The 20,158-nt window shown below is 33.9% G+C and overlaps 1 protein-coding gene across 2 annotated transcripts in view; it reads left to right on the forward strand.

Moving 5' to 3' along the window:
- Nucleotides 1-20,158, forward strand: part of MAP4K5 (mitogen-activated protein kinase kinase kinase kinase 5) — a 106,322-nt gene that overhangs the window by 34,297 nt on the left and 51,867 nt on the right. For both annotated transcript variants that reach the window (XM_008571399.1, XM_008571400.1), the window contains exons 3-5: nt 12,146-12,236; nt 12,904-12,968; nt 16,404-16,459. In XM_008571399.1, coding sequence (XP_008569621.1) covers nt 12,146-12,236; nt 12,904-12,968; nt 16,404-16,459 — 212 coding nt within the window. The remainder of the gene's footprint in view (nt 1-12,145; nt 12,237-12,903; nt 12,969-16,403; nt 16,460-20,158) is intronic.

Consider the following 20,158-nt stretch of genomic DNA (forward strand, 5'->3'; position numbering starts at 1 on the left):
GGCCCGGAGAGTGGGGGGGGGCCGCACTCCTCGGGGGCTCCGCTCCCTCGGCGGGAGCGCCGCCGCACTTCCAAGCGGCGCACTCTCCAGTGCGCCACCAGGCCAGCCCCTAGAGAGGCCAATTTAAAGTAGCCACCCAGGACCTTGTTATCTTAGTTCTCTGCATAGGACATGTGACTGCCTGATGTGACATAGGACATGTCCTATGCAGAGACCTAAGATAAATAAATGTATTTTATTACTAAGATAAACTAAACTAAGATAAACTAAAATAAATATATTTTATTTTATAGAATGTAGTATCCATGAGAATAGAATGTAAGATCCATGAGAATAGTGATTCTTTGTCTTCATTGCTATATTTCAGGAGTTGGGACAAAATAGGTGCATACTGGACACTTAATAAATGTTCTTTTTACAAATATCTTTCTGTTACCTTTGGATGAGAAGGACCATTTGGCTAGATACAGAATTATTGCTTTACACATTATTCTCCTCCTCCTCTCAAAAAATCTAGACATTTTCTCACTTGAATATTGTCAGAGAGAACTTTAAAGCCTGCCAAATATTTTTCCCCTTATAGGTGACTTGCTGCTTCTGCATGGTTATTTGTAGCAGAAGCCAGCAGTTCTTTCTCTCTCTATATATATTGGTCTTATTAATTTTCTACAGATTTCCCCCCTGAAACACAATGAGCTTTTTTCATCTGCAATTTTTATTCTTTCTCTATTTCAAGGAAGCTTCTATCACTTCTGAATATTTTTTTTTATTTCATTACTTTAGGAATACCAATTATTACATTATCTATATGTCTTCTCTCCAGTCATGTTTATCTTTATGTATCTTCTCTCTGTGTTTTGTGTGATTTTTTTTTTAAGGCTGCCATCACATCAGTGACTGACTTGTCTCTGTTGCTTCTATACCTTGTTTCTAATGCTTTTATTAGTTCTGTACAAGTATTGCTTTTCCTCACTTTCCCCCCTTAACTCTACCAGCATTCTTTTTATTTATTTTTGTTGCCTTCATTTACCCGTACTCTTCTTTTTTCCTCTTATTTCCCTGAGAGTTTAAATGATTATTGTCTAAAATTTTCTTTGAAAATGAATTCTCCATGTCTTCTGCATCCTATATTTATTTACTTACTTTTTTTTTGCTGTAAAATTTTTGTGGGGAATCAGTGGCTTCTTAGTATTGTCAGTAAAGCCACAGTAGACGGGGGTTTTTTTTTTCACATTTTTTGGAAAGATTTATGGGAATATTCAGGTCAAAAATATGATGGTATGCTAATGAATTTTCCCAGTAGTCAGTTCAAATACTTCAAATAATTCTAACACAGCTGTATTTCAAAAATGAATTCTTAACTGTATTTAGCAGCTTTTTAAAAATTGCATGAAAGCCAGTATAATACAAAGGTGCTTCCTTGTATTGATTTAACAGATGAGCTGGTTTAGAATTGTATTTAGACATGAAAGGATAATTATTTGCCAGTATGACTTAGAAAAACCCTTATGTCTGGTAAAACATAAACAAGACTTTAAGTAAGTGAAATCTCAGCTGTAAACTTAATAGTACTTTTTTCCTACAATTAAAAATAGGATATTAAAGTTTATTGTAATTTCATAGTCCCAAATTATATTACAGGTTTACTGACACATGCCCCTGGCAATTTAATTTTGTAATATCATATTCAAAATTTTAAGGAAAGAGACTGCTTTAAAGACTCTAATAGTCATAAAAATGCTAAAGTAAGCCTTGGAGTTAAGAATAAAAATAGATTAGCCCAGAGAATTGCTTTTTTTAATTAGCCACAAAAATAATTATAAAAGAAAATGAAGTCAGCATTCCTCCATGTGTCCCTATATTCTTGTTGTGCTTTGTATGCACAAGCAAATGGTTATTTTCAGGAATGACATATCCATTTCTATCTCATTTTTGTAGTACATACTTATTAAAGATAGGAGTCTTCAGAAAGTTCGTGGAAGGATTCACATTATCTTTTAATTCATCTTTCCATGAACACTTTGAAGTGCACTTGTATAGTAAACATCTTTAAAATGGTGATATTAAATTGACTTACTGGTGATTAGCATTGAAAACGATACCAGTAATACCATTGTGAATTTTAGTTGCATTTTTAATCTCTTTAGTCAGACATCAGGAATGCCCCAGAAAAGCAGGCAGATTTTATGATGATGCATGCCATCCTGTTTCCCTGTCTTATGTCTGAGTTTCAGCCTAACGTCTAAATCGTTTTACAGATGCTAATTTTGCTCAACAAGGCTATAGATAGCGGTGGCCAGCAGCTGGAGCAGGAGCAGAATTCCTGGGAAAACTAACCATAAAAAACCTACTTTCTCTTCTCCTCTCTCCTCTGCTCCCATTCTCCCTCATTTATAAAAGTGAAACTATACAATTGTATTTTAATCTTATGCAAATTACAGTTTGTTAAACTCTGTGAGCTTTGCTTACAGGGATGGAATTTAATAAAATCACTGCCCAGATGATTAATGTAATATATTTTTGTTTGCTTACTTGTTTTTTTAAAATTTTAATTTGGAAGTGTTCATTAAATAGTCTAATATTTTTTAATAAAATAACAAATTAATGTATTTCCTTGGACAGTTTTCAAAAGTAAGTGTGAATCTTAAACATCTTTGAGTAGGTGTTTAAGACTTTTCTTACATTCCAGGAAGTACTTCATACTATTTCCTGAAAGTATAAGCAGAGAAAGTAAAGTAAATCAAAAAGTCAAGAAGTGAGTAAATATTTAAGTAGCTATTAGTTTATGTTAGGAATGTTCTTGAAAGAAATCCAAAGGTGGGTGCTATGGACACTGTCCTATTTAATTAACAAATAGGACAAGTGTCAGCTATTCTGGTTAAGTGGTATGTTCTTGCTTTTCAGAATTTCTCTTTAAAAATCTAACAATCTTGATTTTTGAAAATAATGTATAAAGTGAAATATTTATGCCCTGTCTTCACTATTTGGACAGTTAAAGTCTGAATTGATGGACAATGTTAACACAAGTGCACACCAAAAATGTTCTGTTATTGGTTTTAAATAATAGGTACAGAAAACTTATAAGGTTAAATAGAAATTTGTGCCATTTGGTAGGTAAAAATCACTTGCAGCTCTAGACAACTGTTTACCAATTTGCTTTGAACACAAGATAAAATTGAAATGAAGATACTTTTTGGTTACTGTATAGTAAAAAAAGGGTGACCTTCAATGTCAAATTCTAAATTAATAAATTTAAAACTGATAGAGGTTTTCTCTCTGGGTGAGTTTTCAGAATCTAAATGGGCATCCCAAAGAAAATATGTTGTTAGAAATGACTCTTCTATCTTTTAACATTTCTCTATTCATTTTGCTCAATGAAAAAAAAAAAAGTCATTTCCTTATTACCAACCAAAACAAACAAATTCACAAGAATGCCCCTATTGTGTCACTATATTTTTCATGTACTTGGGAAATTCAACTGATAGAATATTTAGCATTGGATTAATTGGTTTTCTGAAAATAACATATTTCTTAGCAGCACAGTGAGCTACAACTAAAATTAGTTTTCCCTTTGGTATCTATCTTTAACATTGATTCATTTCATGAACTTCAGAAATGTATTTAGTATTTACTAGTGCAGAAAGCTTTTGCCATTGCTTAATATTGCAGATGTTAATTAGAAGATTTAATCTTTGCAGTGCAATTTTGCTGTAAATGATATAAAAATTTTTAGGTTACTGAATATTTTTTAAATATGTTTTTAAAAGTGTGTTTTTTTTAATTTAAACATTCAGCTAAAGTGAAATGATTAAATTATGCTATCCTCATAATTAAAAATTTATTATAATAAAAAGCAGATATAAACTTTACCATCTTAACCATTTTAAGTGTATAGTTATAGTGTTAAGTAATTTACATTGCTGTGAAACAGATCTTCAGCACCTTTTCATCTTGCAAAACTGAAACTCTGTGTTAATTAAGCAACTCCTCTTTGCCCCCTCCCCACACCCGTTAGTCACCACCATTCTACTTTCAGTATCTATTAATTTGACCACTTTAAATTCTTCATATAAGTGGAATCATACAGTATTTGTCCTTTTCTGACCAGTTTGTTTCACTTAGTATAATGTCCTGAAGGTCCATCCAGGTCGTAGCATGTGACAGGATTTTCTTCTTTTTAAGGCTGTATGGTTTCCATTGTATACAAGCCTACTTCAGAAAGTTCATGGAAAGATTCTTTTAATTCTATTTTTTCCACTAACTTTCTGAAGTACCCTCGTATATTCCACATTTTATTTATCCAATCATAGTCAATGAACATTTGGGTTGCTTCTACCTCTTGGCTATCATGAATAGGGCTGCTATGAACATAGGCATGCAAATATCTGCAAGACCCTTGTATTAGTCCGTTTTTGTGTTGCTATAACAGAATACCTGAGACTGGGTAATTTATGAAGAAAAGAGGTTTATTTGCCTCACAATTCTGGGACAGCTGCATCCGGTGCAGGCCTCAGACTGCTGCTACTCCGGGCAGAAAGCAGCAGGCAGCCAGCCTGCGGTACAAGGCAAGAGGAATGGCAGGGGTGTAGGGGAAGCTGCCAGTGTCCTTTAAACAGCCAGCTCTTTCAGGAACTAATAAAGCTACAACTCACTATCTACCCCTTCATGCCCCCCCCCCAAGAGGACATTAATCTATTCATGAGGGATCCTCCCCCCATGACCCAAATAGCTCCCAGTGCTGCCACATTGGGGGGATAGCATATCCAAACTGTATCAACGCTGTTTTTATTTATTTTGGATAAATACCTAGAAGTGGGATTATTGAATCACATGGTAGTTATATTTTTAATGTTTTGAGGAACTACCATACTGTTTTCTATAACAGTTGCACTGTTTTACAATCTCACCAGTAGTGAGTGCATAGGGGTTCTGACTTCTGCATATCCTTGTCAACAGTTGCTATTTTCTGTTTCCTTAATAGTAACCATCCTAATGGATGTAAAGTGATATCTCATGGTGTTGATTTGCATTTTCGGACTAGTGATGTTGAACATCTTTTCATGTGCTTATTGGCCATTTGTATGTCATCTTTGGAGAAATGTCTGTTCACGTTCTTTGCCCATTTTCTAATCAGCTTATTTGATTTTTTGTTGGTTAGTTGTAATGTTGGGAAAATGCCAAAATAATTTTCTCATAAGCCTGTTTTGTCCTTAAAGTAATATTTTGTCTTTGAAACAATATTTGCTTGTTACACTAGTCTGGCCTCTAATCACTACTTGCATTTTTGGCTTCTGTAACCAAGCTCACTTATCTGCACAAACCACATATGCTAGCCTAGTGAATGCTGAGAAAAGGAAAAAACCCTGGAAGAGTCTGCTTAAAAAAACTTTGTGAGACCTGAGCTTGGGGTCCAGATTTCCAAGCATTAGCTTGTCTGGGCCTGCCAGCAAAATAAAATACCTGTCTCTCCTACTCTCTCAGTGCTGACTGCTTCTTTGTCCAGTCCATTTCCACAACAGTAGGAGTTCTTTATATATTCTAGATATTAGCCTCATAAAATATATGATTTGCAAATATTTTCTCCCATTCTGTGAGTCACCTTTTAATTCTGTAGATTGTGTCATTTGATGAACAGAAATTTTTAAATTTGATGTAGTCTCATTTACCCTTTTTTGCTTTTGTTACCTATGCTTTTGTTGTCATATCCAGAAATCATTGCCAAATCAAGTGACACAAAGCTTTTCCTTTATTATTTCTTCTAGAAGTTTGATAATTTGGGGTCTTATGTTTAGGTCTGTAATTCATTTCGAGCCAATTTTTTTTTTTTTTCAGTTTGTCAATATTATTTTTTTTACATTCTGAGATGTTGCAGAGCAATTGGGGGGCAAGAGGAGAAGGGGAAGGGGAAACAAAATAGGGTAGGAGAAGGAGGAAGGAGGGGGGACATGGTTGAGACCCATGGCACCCCCATCATTCCTACAGGGGAGACCAGGGGACTCCCAGTGGTGGCTTGGTCATTGCTGGGCTGGATGCATATGTTAGGGGGATGTGGATGAAGCCCTCGGCCCCCTACTGCCCTGGCTCTGGAGACCAGGGGACTTACAGCAGTGGCTCAGTGGTCATCACTGGGTTGGTTGCAGGTGTTGAGGGGGCTTGGCCAAAGCCAAACCTGTTACCTCGGGGTTATAAGGTTGTGCTCTGGTCCCTTGAAATGCCATACAAATTTTAGGATGATTCTTTCCTATTTCTGTAAAAAAAAAATGCCATTGGGGCTTTCATAGGAATTGTGTTGAGTCTGTATATTGCTTTGGGTAGTATCAACATTTTAATAATCTTAAATCTTTCAATCCATGAACATGGATTGTCTTTCCATTTATTAGTCTTTTAAAATTTATTCCAGCAGTGTTTTATATTTTTCAATATACAGGTTTTTTGCCCTTTTGGTTCAGTTTATTTCTGTGTATTTTATTCATTTTGATGCTATTGTAAGTGGAATTGTTTTCTTAATTTCCTTTTCTGATTGTTCATTGTTAGTATATGGAAACAAAACTGTTTTTTGTGTGTTGATTTTATATCTTGCAGTTTCACTGAATTTGTTTATTAATTATAACAGATTTTTTTGTGGAATCTTTAGGGTTTTCTACATATAAGGTCATGTCTTCTGTGAATAGAGATATTTTTACTTGTTCCATCCTAATTTGGGTGGCTTTTAAATGATTTTTAATGAATGAGCAATGCTTACACAATATTGTTAAGTGAAAATAGTCTGTGGAACTGTTGACTATGAGTCCAATTTGTGTATATGTTGGGAGGGGCCTCATAACTATATACTTACATAGTTACAAGATTGGAAGAAAACATCAAAATGCTAATGGTGGGTGTCTCTGGATGGTGGATTTATGGATGACTTTTATTTCATTTTTTATTTATATTTTTCTACATTGGCTGACTTTTCCAAGATAGATATATTAATGTGGATACAATAGTACAGAATAAAACACAGAGGTTATTTTTAGCTTAAAAAATGGCAGTTTCCATTATTGATGCCCACATAAGATAGACATGTTTTTAATGGTTTTCTGTTAAATCTTATTAATAACTAGAGGATTCAATTAGGAATTATAATTCAGAAGCGTCATGTTAATTTTAATACATGATCAATGAAGTAGAAATACAGTAGATATAAATAGCATAAACTAGTTGATATTTGATAAAATAGCAAATAGAAAATCTTGCTCAGTAGTCTACTTTTTGTGGAAAGATTAAAATATGTTAACTTTTTGAAAGTTCGGTATAGAATATTAGAGGACATTTTTCTACTATTATCAAGCATATAGCCTTCCCCAAAACATTGTCACATGAATGGAAGAGGATTTTAGGGGTTTAGGAGACAATAGGTTTTGGACTTTAGAGTTACAGCTATCCACATAACTACAGATATTGGTTTAATTAGTTACCTCAGTATTAAATCCATGATCTACTACATATTATTGGAGGGTGAGGTGTGATGAATATTACTGTCTTTCATCTTTCCAGAACCAGATTTTTTTTTTTCTTTTTTGTCTTTTTTACTGACTGGTAATGGGATCGCAACCTTCAGTGTTGCGCCCACACCACGCTCAGCCAGTGAGTGGGAACCGGTCTCCACATGGGATCCGAACCCTCGGCGGGAGCGCTGCCGCGCTCCCAAGTGGCGCACTCTCCAGTGCGCCACCGGGCCGGCCCAGAACCAGATTTTTTAATGCCTAGTTCTTTCCTTCCTTCCTTCCTTTCTAAACCTGAGTGTATTTTGCTTTTAATAATTTCCCAAGTACTATATTTTAGGAGTCATTCAATTGCAAGAAATCCTTAAGAGGGTATTGAATCTAGATGTAATCCAAAGTACCCTCGTACGTAAAGGGTGCAACTGACTTATTCCAGTTTATCCCCAGAGTATGAAAGCTTGAGCCCTTTATGTCAGTCTGCCAGTAATATCAGGAATCCCTAAAGTTCTAGTCTATTGCCTTCCAAGGCTTCTACTCTTTCCTTATTACGTTTTTACAAGTGCATTGTGTGTGACATTAATAGAGTCTAACTTGATTCTATTTCGATGAACTGATTGTAGCAGAAGCAGCTGGTAGCTAAATAAACATTGGCATTGGCTAATTGTGTTCAAGGCTAAGAAACTTGGAGCAAAGACCAGCCCCCCAAAGTGACCCCAGATATTAAAGCTGTATCTTCATCTGGTAGCATATTTTGGAGGGGGAGGGGTTGCTGCCCACACCAGTTAAAAGTATAGTTTAGAGTTGCAGTGTGCTGCTAGGCAGGAGTTGGCTTAGGAACAAGGGGTTTATCTTTACGGCTATCTCCTAGGGCTCAAGCCAGTCTTGGGAGCTTTTAATCATTTAATTATCATTTGAATTAGGACTGGTTCCAGTGTCTACCATCTCACACAGAGCTACTATCCCTCTTGGCTCCACATGGATTCCCTTGCTAGCTGGAGGAGTCACTCTTTTTTCCCAGGCGTATCAGGTGGAGTGTAATAACTCCGTGTCTCTCTCTTTCTCTCACTTGTACATCCCTTAAAGAGCCCAAGGTACTCAGAGTCTGGCCTCAGTGATTCCCAGCTATTTCTGCCTATGCTTTGGTGTAACCAACAATTGCCCTTTTCAGAGAGAAAGAAAAAAATACCCACACATTCAATCCCTAGTGCATTTTTTCCTTCCTATATAAGGACATAATCAACAGCCCAGTTTTCAGCAGGACATCTTTAGGAACCTTAGCCACAGTCATTCATGGACTCTTACTCTAGTATTCCACTTTCAGTGTAATTCTGCTGGTAACTGACAACTGACTAAGTCTCCATGGTTCAAATTTTCAAGAGACCAAATGGGATTAACTCACACGGGGGCTATGGATTAGTTATTTTCAGATCAGTTGTCCACACTGGTGCCTTCAGTAGGTAGAAGATTACATGGCACAAACAGTATTTCCTACTGGATGGACATAGATTCTCTTAGGGGTACTACGGACAGGCTGAAAGTGGTTAGTCCTTTAGAATAAAGTGACATTAACACAAACAGGAAAGTCAGGAAGAAAAATTTGTTTTTAAGGGAAGATATTGGTACATTAGGGCATATTAAATTCAAGTTAGTAGCAAGACATACAGATGAAAATAATAGGTACATGATCAGAACTGAAGATACGGGGCTCTGGTTGTCAACTAGTCTCATTCTTCCATTGCCAGAATATGAAGAATGAAACATCTCTTCTTTGAGAAAATAACTTCTCAAAACCCATTTATACATGAGCAACAGAGGTGGAACCTACAGGCCTCTGAGGCCTTTGAACCTTGTGGATTTTATGCCATATCTCTGTAAACATTAATCTGACATCACCCAATTAGAAAAATAAAACAGATTATTCAGATTTCAGATCATTTTGACAAGGTTGATGTAGGCCATCAAAGAATAGCTACATCTGTGATAGATAAAAATGTTTAGCTTATCTGCCTATCAGGATTGCCTACAAAAACCTTATCTTTATGTAAGCTGTTCCATGGTACAATTTCAGTTCATAGATTCTAACCCCTTTGCATTAAAGCTTAAAACAATAGTGAAATAGATATATGACGAATATATCCAGAAATGGAGTTTACTCACCAAATTGTGTATATTAAAGAAGGCACAACCCCCAAATATCTGAATTATTAATGACGTGTGCTTGAGAATTCTTGTTTCCTGCTGCAGCTGTAAAAAGCTATTGTGTATAGCTCTCACCAAAGGCCCACCTTTCCCTGGTAGAAACCTCACGTAACCACTGCTGGGATAATAGTTATGGGGTGGAACTCAGAGGTAATTTTCCCAAGTAGTGATTTGTTGCTAGTAGTATTATTTCAGCCATATTATTAACTTTTACAGGTCAGTTTAAGAATTTACATACCAGTAAGAAGTTAGGCACCATAAGTGAAGTTACTCTTGTGAGAAAATCTGTTCTAAATCCCAGCCTTAACTGAAGAATTTTTCAGCACAGCTCAGGTATAAGATTTCTGTACACATTTAAAAGTGAGTAGGTGGGAATACAAAAAATAGCATATAGTAACAAAGTTTAGGTGCTTCTTTACTCTTTTTTTATAATTCAGGACTTCTTGTTAAAATGAAGGATGGGCTAGAATTTAACCAGTTGGAAATTAGCATGTGTAAAGAATAAATTTTAATACTATAATGGAAAAGGCTCAGATGGAGGAGTGAGCTAAAAGGAGAAACAGTATTCTTGTGCCCATGAATGGACACAGAAAGCAGTGCCTTCCTCTATACCTGGGTGGGCAGACTTTTTTCTGTTACTTTCAGGGCTTACTCACTGCTTCTGCCTATATTGATAATGAGGAACATGAGATGACCTTCTGTTTAGATTATCTCCATTGATCCCCTTTCATTGGCAGACTGTTAAGAAATAAATTTTCAATTGTAAAAGTTGGCATTATGCATTCATGTTTAAGGTATATGTAACTATTTATGTAATATATGTTTTTCCAGATTACTAATACAAGCTGGATTATCTTTAAAGATTTTACTCAGACTTTTATTCAGTTAGAAGATTGTACCCTCATTTGACTTCCTTAATCCTTTAAAATCGTTAATACTAAATCCTATCAGTTAATGAATTATCAGTTAACGTTTACATGAGATGCTGTTGAAGAGAGTTCCTTAGTGAGTATAAATAAATTTGGTGTACAATAGCTAAACTAAATATGTATTTAAACCATATCAATAATGATTGATTCTTTAAAAGGTATTTATGACATGGCAAAATATTTAAAGCTTTGTTCTGGCTCTCAATTGAAAGAGTTGGAAATAAAAATTGGGAAATATCTCTGATTTGAATGAAGATTCTGCTTATCTGTGGCCTAATTTCTGAGTTTTTCCTTCTTGGCCTTATATGTTTTTCTAAAATGACTTTGAGTTAGAGCCAGAATATATCTGGACATCACTGATTTTAAACGTGAAGTTATTTTTCAAAAGACCACTGTAAAACAATATCTAATGAAAAATATTTTATAATGATATCCTAACAAGGAACTCTTTCATTTGTTATCTTTCTCAGTTTCAAACATATGGTAATATTGCTGTTTTATTTACTCTGTGTCAAATGCGCTAAAGGTACTCTGTGCATTACCTCTTCCGCAACATTCCCAACAGAGGAACTTGCATACTCAGAAACATGGGGGCGCATAAGAATTTGTTACAAAAATGGCCAGCAACCTGATATTAGTGAAATATAGGGAATGTTTGGGAAAGTGGTAGATAACGAAGCTAATATGGTGGAATAAATCCAGATGCCACTTAACAGATGAAATTGTGGCTGAGAAGGGGGTTAAATTGCCCAAAATACAGTGAATATATGAGCTGGGATTTGAGTCCAGGTGTGTCTAATCCAGAATTCATCTCTTAACTTCTGCATTATACTGCCTTTACATAATTCACATGCAATCATTTTATCAACTCATAAACTTCTTTTACTGAAATAAACACTATTTTCATGTAAAATGGAATTTAATGGTGACAATACTATTCTAGGCAATATTCTCATAATAACCATAAAATTCCCATAAGTAACCAATATTTTATTTTAATATAACTTTTTTTAGTTAAACAACTCAAACAAGTTTGTGATAGTCAAATTAGAAAATACAGATCAAAAAAGAAGTAAAATTTCTTTTAATTTTACCACTCAGTCATAAACATTTCATATGTTTTTTGAAATACTTTTTCTGTATACCATGTTCTTAAGTAATATATACAGAATTTCCCCTTTTCACTTAATATATCATGAACATATTTTTATATCAAAACACATTTTTAACTATATTATAGAATCTGTAACTATACCGTTATTTAACCATTCTTTCAATGTTATACCATACTGTAGGGAACATCTGTCTCTTTGTGTGTATCTCCTTCAGAAAAAAATTTTGATGCAACTGATGGTTCAAAGATTTTAATTAAGGCTTCTAGCTTTGTAGAAAGAATGTTCCAGCTTACAGTGTCATCATAGTACTGATAATGCCTAATTCCTCATCTCTAACATTTATGGTAAAGTTTTCCTTTGTTCTTCCCATTTATAGAGATTTTGAGTAACATAATGCCAAATTTATTTTGTTTTTCAGGAGATGATTTTTCTTTGATTCAACAAGAAATATTTATGGTTAAAGAATGTAAACATTGCAACATTGTTGCCTACTTCGGGAGCTATCTCAGGTAAAAAAAAAAAAAAGCATCTGCTTTCTCTCTCTTTGTATTTTATATTCTCTTTGCTACTACTCTCCCTCCCTTTCATGTGAGTGCTATTATATTTGTAAATTTTTTAAATTATGTTGTCCAAAGTGCTAAAATTTCCAGGATTTATTTATTTATTTATTTTTGCCCTTTTTTGTAACCAGTAAGGGGATCGCAACCCTTGGCTTGGTGTCACCCACACTGTGCTCAGCCAGTGAGCGCACCAGCCATCCCTATATAGGATCTGAACCTGCGGCAGGAGCACCACTGCGCTCCCCAATGCCGCACTCTCCAGAGTGCGCCATGGGGTCGGCCCACCAGGATTTTTTTAAATCATCTTCCCTGTTATATTAATAATGATACCTCCATGTATACAGTTATGCTTATCTGGCAACTTTAATGAAACATTATGAATGATTAAGTAAGTGTTTTAAACTTATAAAACTGATCATATTTTAAACCACTTAAGATGAGAACAAAACTGAAATTAATATGCTTTTCTGTATATTGAAGAGAGACTGCCATGGCAGTTTTCTGTTATACTCTGCAATCCATTCTGAACTTTGATGTGCTGAAGAGTTGAGAGCTTTATAGTATTTCAGTGATGGAGAATTATAGCTAATATAATTTTCTTTCTCTTTCATATTAGTCGGGAAAAACTGTGGATTTGTATGGAATACTGTGGTGGCGGATCACTTCAAGATATTTACCATGGTACTGTTACTTTGACTTTACATTTTAAAACCAACTTAACTTTAATGACTGTTGTTTGACATTTTCAGTTAATAAGGGAAATTAATAGGTACATTTATTGTTTTATATTCTTCTGTTCTGTTCCTGGAGTACTGCATAAAAGAAGTCTAAGGGGTTTTTTGTTAGTTATTCAGTTAAATTTGCCTGAGCCTGAATTGAGGAATCCAAAAGTATTTGTGCAGTCTAAATTTTGCTTTTTAGATGTCTCTAGGAAAGTGTTTTATCTACAAATGAAACTACCTAAACTTCCTTGTAAGAATTGAAATGCAAAGGGTAACTCACATAAAGGAAATTATGTTTGTCTTAGTAACTTAACCTGTTAACCAGAAAAGCAATTTACTACTTGTTACTATAATATATAGTTTTAAAAAAATTTTTGTAGTATTTTATTTAGCATTCTGTTAATTTAGGCAGTTTTCTAAGTTGGATTTGACTTTGTTAATACTATTTAGAAATAGTTTTAGTTTTGACTCTGTAGTTTAGCTTCTGATTTGTTTTGTTGTTGACAATTTCTTGAATTTCTAGAATTTATGAGACTAAACATGGATCCTTATAAAATAATTTTTCTTTTCCTTGTTTAACATAGATATGGTATAGGAAAACTTGCATTGCAACTATGCATTGTATAACTTATTGTTATGAATTATGTGAAGTATTTTAAAAGTGTGTGTGTGTGTGTGTGTGTGTGTGTGTGTGTGTGTGTGTGTGTGTGTGTGTGGTAAAGGGATCTGAACCTCTGCAATAAGGCAGTGCTCAACCAAGTGACCTAACTGGCCAGTCCTTTTTTCAAATTTTTTTTTTGCTGATATCTTTATTTTGGAAAGCTTACCAAATTTTAGTCATGCAGTTTACAAAAGCAGCCACAGTAAATGTAAAAGCAGCAGTGTTATTCCATAAATGTCAATCAATAGATCAGTGGTTAAATAAACTACACTGTACCTATACTATGGAATACTGTGCAGCACTTAAAAAAATGAAGTAGCTTCATATATATTGACTTGAATATATCTGCATAAGAATATGTATAGCATAGTTGATCATACTTAGGCTATTAAATATTATATTTTTATAAGTATGCATATGAATGTAAATGCATAGCAAAATGAAAGGATACATATAAAACTGATAATTCATTACCTGTAGGGGAGGGAAAGCAGGTCATAATATTCTGAAATATAGTAAAAATGTATTGATATATTATTTAATTATAAATTTAAGAATATAATAGTTACCTAATTTTGTCACAACCAATAACCAATAGCAAAAAAACAGTCCTGACTAATGCTTGAGCTCTGATCACTGCCTCTTTATTTTAAAAAAGTTTAACACCGCATAAATATGATACACAAAACATTATGATTTAGACTGTCTCTTAAAAGTTTTTAAAATAAAAACTAATCCCATTTTTTTAAAAAAAGAAAAATGTTTTATTCTCTTATTTAGTAGTCTTTCATGTTCTTATATATTGTAACATACTAGAATGACTATTTTCTTTATTTTACCGTGTTGATTTTAAAGAACTATTAGTAGCAAACAGCTCTCTGTCACTTGACTTAAAACTCTTTCCTATGATTTTATTAAGAATTATGATATTTTATATGAAATGTTTTTATTTAATAATTGTAATTTTTATCCATTCACACTTTTACAAAATGTGAATCTTTAAGAATATAGATAAAATCAAAGGAAGGGAAATGAGAATACTGAAGAGATATCTGCACCCCCTTGTTTATTGCAGCACTCTTCACAATAACCAAAATATGGAGTCAACCTAGTGCCCATCAATAGATGAGTGGATAAAGAAAATTTGGTATATATACACAATGGAATACTACTCAGCCATGAAAAACAGTGAAAGCCAGTCATTTGTAGCAACACGTATGAGCCTGGAAGACATCATATTAAGTGAAATAAATCAGGCACAGGAAGATACATATTGCATGTGCTCCCTCATATGTGGGAGCTAAAAAATAAGTTGGACTTTTTTGAAGTAGAGAGTAGAATTGTGGCTACTAGAGGCTAGTAAGTGAGTGGGGGATGGGAAGAGGTTGGTTGATGGGCACAAAATTACAGCGAGATAGGAAAAATGAGTTTTGGTGGTGTGTTATAGTGCTAGGCATCTATAATTAACAATTTATTGTATGTTCTCAAATGGCTAGATGAGAAATCAAATGTTCTCATTACAAATGATAAAATGTTGTGATGATGAATATGCTAATTGCCCTCATTTGATCATCACACAATGTATTACATGTATTGAAATATAACTCTGTACCCCACAAATAAGTACAATCAATGTGTTGATTAAAAAATAAATTCCTTTATTTAAAAAATTAAATTTAGAAAAATGAATATAGATAAAATCAAACTATATAAGTGGCATTTTTTACTACTTTCCCTTTTAAGTTTAAAGAATATTTTTGAGACATTAATGTTATTTCTTCATAAAATTTCTACTTTTTATTATTAAAAACTGATATTTGTTGAATCTAAGAAATATTCATCCCTGTAAATAGTGTACTAGAAGCATAGTAATCAAGAGCATCTATACTTATAGATAGTGTTAATAATGTGGCTTCCCTTCTTTTACTACTATTCCATCAATTTACTAAGCATCCAAATTTTATGTTCCTGAGTAGGTGTAGACAAGCAGTGATTAAAATATGCAATAAAATATTTCTCTATGTAAAGACTGCATATAAGTACCTGATTGGGTTTCATTGTCAGCAGACAACAGTCCAGATTTTCTCTCATGGTGTTAAAAGGCATAGATTCAAAGCCTCTAGTTGGGTACTTGCATACGAAGGATTTTGTATTTCATATTAGTGAGAGATCTGGTTGCCAGATGTGACCATACTTTTTAAATTCTTAGATAAAGCACTGGATCAAGCCTCCATGTTTTGATAGGTGTGATAAAGAATTATACTAAAGAAATATCTTGATCTTTATAAAAGTATATGATGCTTTTCAGTATATTTCAACAACGAGTCTCTATGGCTCTCTACTTCTCTATATAACTGTAATTAGTTATGTATGTTTATCCAGTTTCTTGGCTTTATTTTTGAAAAGTTGTTCAGGATTGAGATCATGTCCATTGTTTTCTATAAAACTTCCTGTGATGCTTAGTACTATGCTTTGCACATAATGGGTGCTTAATATTTTCACTGATCCAAGTTATTATAGAGTAAATCTTTTATTTTTAAAGTACATTTTAAAATTCTTAATGTTACCTTTTTTATTTGTTTCTTGATTACAAAAATAGTATATGCTCTTGGTCAGAAGAGAAGTCATCCAGCTGTATATACAGAAGGTTTATAATAGTTTGTCATTATTAAAGAAGACAGTTTTTAACCAATATTTCAAATGTATAACAATGTGGTCTCTTTTTCTTTTTAGTTACTGGACCATTATCAGAATTGCAAATAGCCTATGTATGCAGAGAAACCTTACAGGTACTACATTTGCTTCTGTAGTTGGAAAGCATTTCTAGTTTCACAGCTGGTAACTATAAAATGCTGGTCTACCAAAAAGCGAAAGGGTAAACCGAAATGATTTTTCTTCTACCCTCTCATATTAAAATTCTGTGAAACTAGTTATTGCTTTCATGAATGAGTCACAGAAAATCATTTAAGCTGATGCTGATATACACAATGGTCTTACATGGTGTTCTACTTTAATGCTGATATATACCATGGTCATGTATGGCATTCTACTTTGTAGCACTTGGCCCTAAATTGCTACAAACGTAAGGAAAGCCATAGGTGTCAGTTGTAACAAATTGTCTAAGCTTTCTCTTCACGTTTTGTAGCAGTAAAAGGAATCTCTTTCATAAGAGTAAGGGTTTTTACCATTTTTCCCAAAATGAATTATATTTGCACAGTAATAACCCAGAGTGTTATCTGAAAACCCTAGTTTATGTGATATTAATATGTCATTGATAGCAGAATCCCTTTTTATAAGTTTGGTTAACATTTATTAAACAAAAGTTTCTTTGCTTCTTTAGGGCCAGTGAGAGCTTTTAGTATGCTACAGTAGATTGTGAATCTTCAATATAGGGGTATAGAGTATATGGCATTTCTCCCAATTTATTTATTTTTTCAGTCCTCTGAAAGAATACTTATTGAGAAAATTAGCAATTAACAATATTGTTCATATACTTTAAGACATTTAAATTAATAGGAGGGATAAGTCATAATGATCATGTTTTTTATTTTGGTAATTTACAGCTAAAGATTATTAATTGATGGGCCGGCCCGGTGGTGCACTCGGTAGAGTGTGGCGCTTGGGAGCGCGGCGGCGCTCCCGCCAAGGGTTCGGATCCCATATAGAGACGGGTCTGCTCACTGGCTGAGCATGGTGCGGGCGCGACACTGAGGGTTGCGATCCCGTTGCCGATCGTGGTACGGGCGCAACACCGAGGGTTGCGATCCCATTACCGGTCACGAAAAAAAAAAAAAAGATTATTAATTGATGCTTCTATCCCTACATTTCCTAGATTGTGTAATTTGTTTCAAAGTGAAATTGATGTTCTATATGTTTTTCTTCCATATTTTAGAAACTGGGAGATTGACCTGATCTAAGAGAAAGCTCTAGTCAGTTTGAAAAGTGTTGGTTTCCACAAGCTTTAAAAGACATACCATGCCAAATCTTATTATGAGATAAATGAAAATAAATCCTTCAGTATTTATGTACGTGTGTATATATATTTCTGTAGTATTCACGTAACATAGAAATCTGCTGTTATCTACATAAAAGTCTAATACACTCAGCATAGAATAAATGACAAATTTATTTTTTTTATATTTTAATTTCCAAAGTTTATTGTTTCTTCAAGTAATGGGCAGAATACTGAATGAAATGAAAAACAAAAACAAAAAACCTTAGATTTACACTCTGCCCCTGATATATGATCTTCACCTCATATGGTAATAGTTCCCCAAGTATAAAATGAGGCTTTGGAAGGGATGACTTCCAAGATTAGTTCCAATTTTAAAATTCTATCATGTTGACAAACTTCCACATCTGGTCAAGAAGAAGTAAAAGGGAATAGATTTACAGTGCTACCCAAAATAATCAAACAAGGTAGGCAAAATATGTGAAATAATGGTTTTCAAGAAACTGGACATCAGATAATGAAGGACAGTGAGGCCTGAAAGATAGGAAATGAATAAGGGAAGCCTTATGATTGCCCCAGGTTATGGCCTTGGGAAAGTTTCCAGGCCATGGTACAGGGAAGAAGAACCCAGGTGGGTTTTAGGGAGACCAAGGCAGGTAGAGTATTCAGGATAGAGTAATGGAGAATGCCTTAGAGAATTGGAGTATTTGTAAAAATCCAAACTATATAGCACCCAAAAAAGTAAAATTTACAATGTCTGGCATCCAATCAAAGATTGCCTGGCATGCAAAGAAGTATAATAAAGAGAAAATCAATAAAACCAACCCACAACTGACAGAGATGCTAGAAATAGCAGACTAGGACATTAAAACAATTATAATAACTGTATCTGAGATGTTTAACAAGTTAAGTAAAGATATGAAAGTTATTTTTAAAAAGGCTCAAATCCAGCTTTTAGAGATAAGAACCACAATGTCTGATGGATTTAACAAAGGATGGGATTAATGCCAGATTAGATACTGCAAAAAAAATGTATTAGTTTGAATTTGAAGCATAGCAATAGAAAATATCCAAAATGAAGCACAAAGAGAAATAATGATTTTTTTTTTAAATGAAGAGTATCATTAAACTGTAGGACGATTTCAACTGGCATAATAGTGTGTAATTGACATAATTGGCATTCCTGAGAGAGAAAGGAGAAAAGGGGAGACAGAAAACAGTATTTGAAAAAAATAATGGCTGAATAATTTCCAAATTTGATGAAAATATTAACCACAAATCCAAAGCACTCAACAAACCCCAAGCACAAGAAACATGAAAATAAAAAAATCACACTAAGGCACATTATAATCAAATTGCTCATTTGATAATGAGAAAATCTTAAAAAGCATTCAGAACAAAAGGACATATTATATACAAAAGAACAAAGACAGGGATGATGGCAGATTTATCATTGGAAACAATGCAGATGAAAAGACAGTGGAAAATCTAAGCTTTCCCTTCAAGCTTGAAGTACAGAATAGAAAATGACAACCTAGAATTCTACACCTAGAGAAAATGTCTTTCAAAAACAAAGGCAAAATAAAGGTTTTTCAGACTTATAAAAGCTGAAAGAACTAATCACCAGCAGACCCATCCTACAAGAATTGTTCAAGTAAGTTCTCCAGGAGGATTAAAATGATGTCAGAAGAAAAAAATAGATCTTCTCAAAGAAATGAAGAGCATACTTTTACCCATGGTAACCACATAGTTTAATATATAAGTAAATATATGTGTTTTCTTTCATATTAGTTGTCCATTTAAAAGATTTTGAAGCAAAGCGAAGTACAATGTGTTGTGGAGTTTATAACATGTATAAATAAAATGTGTCATAACAATAGCATAAAGACCAGGAGAGGAGAGGTGGAATTATACTCTTACACAATTCTTATACCATAGTGAAGTGGTACAATATCAGTTGAAGGTAATGTGTACTCTAAACCATACAGCAACAACTAAACACACACATTTATAGCTAATATGCCAACAAAAGGAAATAAAATTGAAACGTGAAAAATACTACAAAAGAAGGCAGAGAAAGACCAAAAAAAGAACAAAGGACAGATGGGACAAAAAGAAAACAAATAGCAAGATGACAGACTTAAACATAGTACTATTGGAAATCACATTAAAATAATGTCTAACCACTCTAATTAAAAGGCAGAGATTGTCAGAATAGAAAAAAACAAGACCCAACTTGATGCTTCCTACAGGAAATATACTTTATAAAGATACAAATAGATCAAAAGTAAAAGAAAATGATTTTACCATACTAATACTATTCAGAAGAAAGCCGGAGTGATATATATTAATATCAGACAAGGCAGAATGCACAGCAAAGGCTACTACTAAAGATAAAGAAAGTCATTTCACCAGATGATATAACCTAAATGCCCCTAATAACACGACTTCAAAATACATGAAGCAGAAATTGATAGACCTTCAAGGAGAAATAGACGTGTGTACAGTTATAATCAGACAGTAGTGACGCCTCTCA

This window comes from Galeopterus variegatus, unplaced genomic scaffold (assembly GCF_000696425.1).
Source record: "Galeopterus variegatus unplaced genomic scaffold, G_variegatus-3.0.2 Scaffold687, whole genome shotgun sequence".
In the NCBI taxonomy this organism is placed as follows: domain Eukaryota; kingdom Metazoa; phylum Chordata; class Mammalia; order Dermoptera; family Cynocephalidae; genus Galeopterus; species Galeopterus variegatus.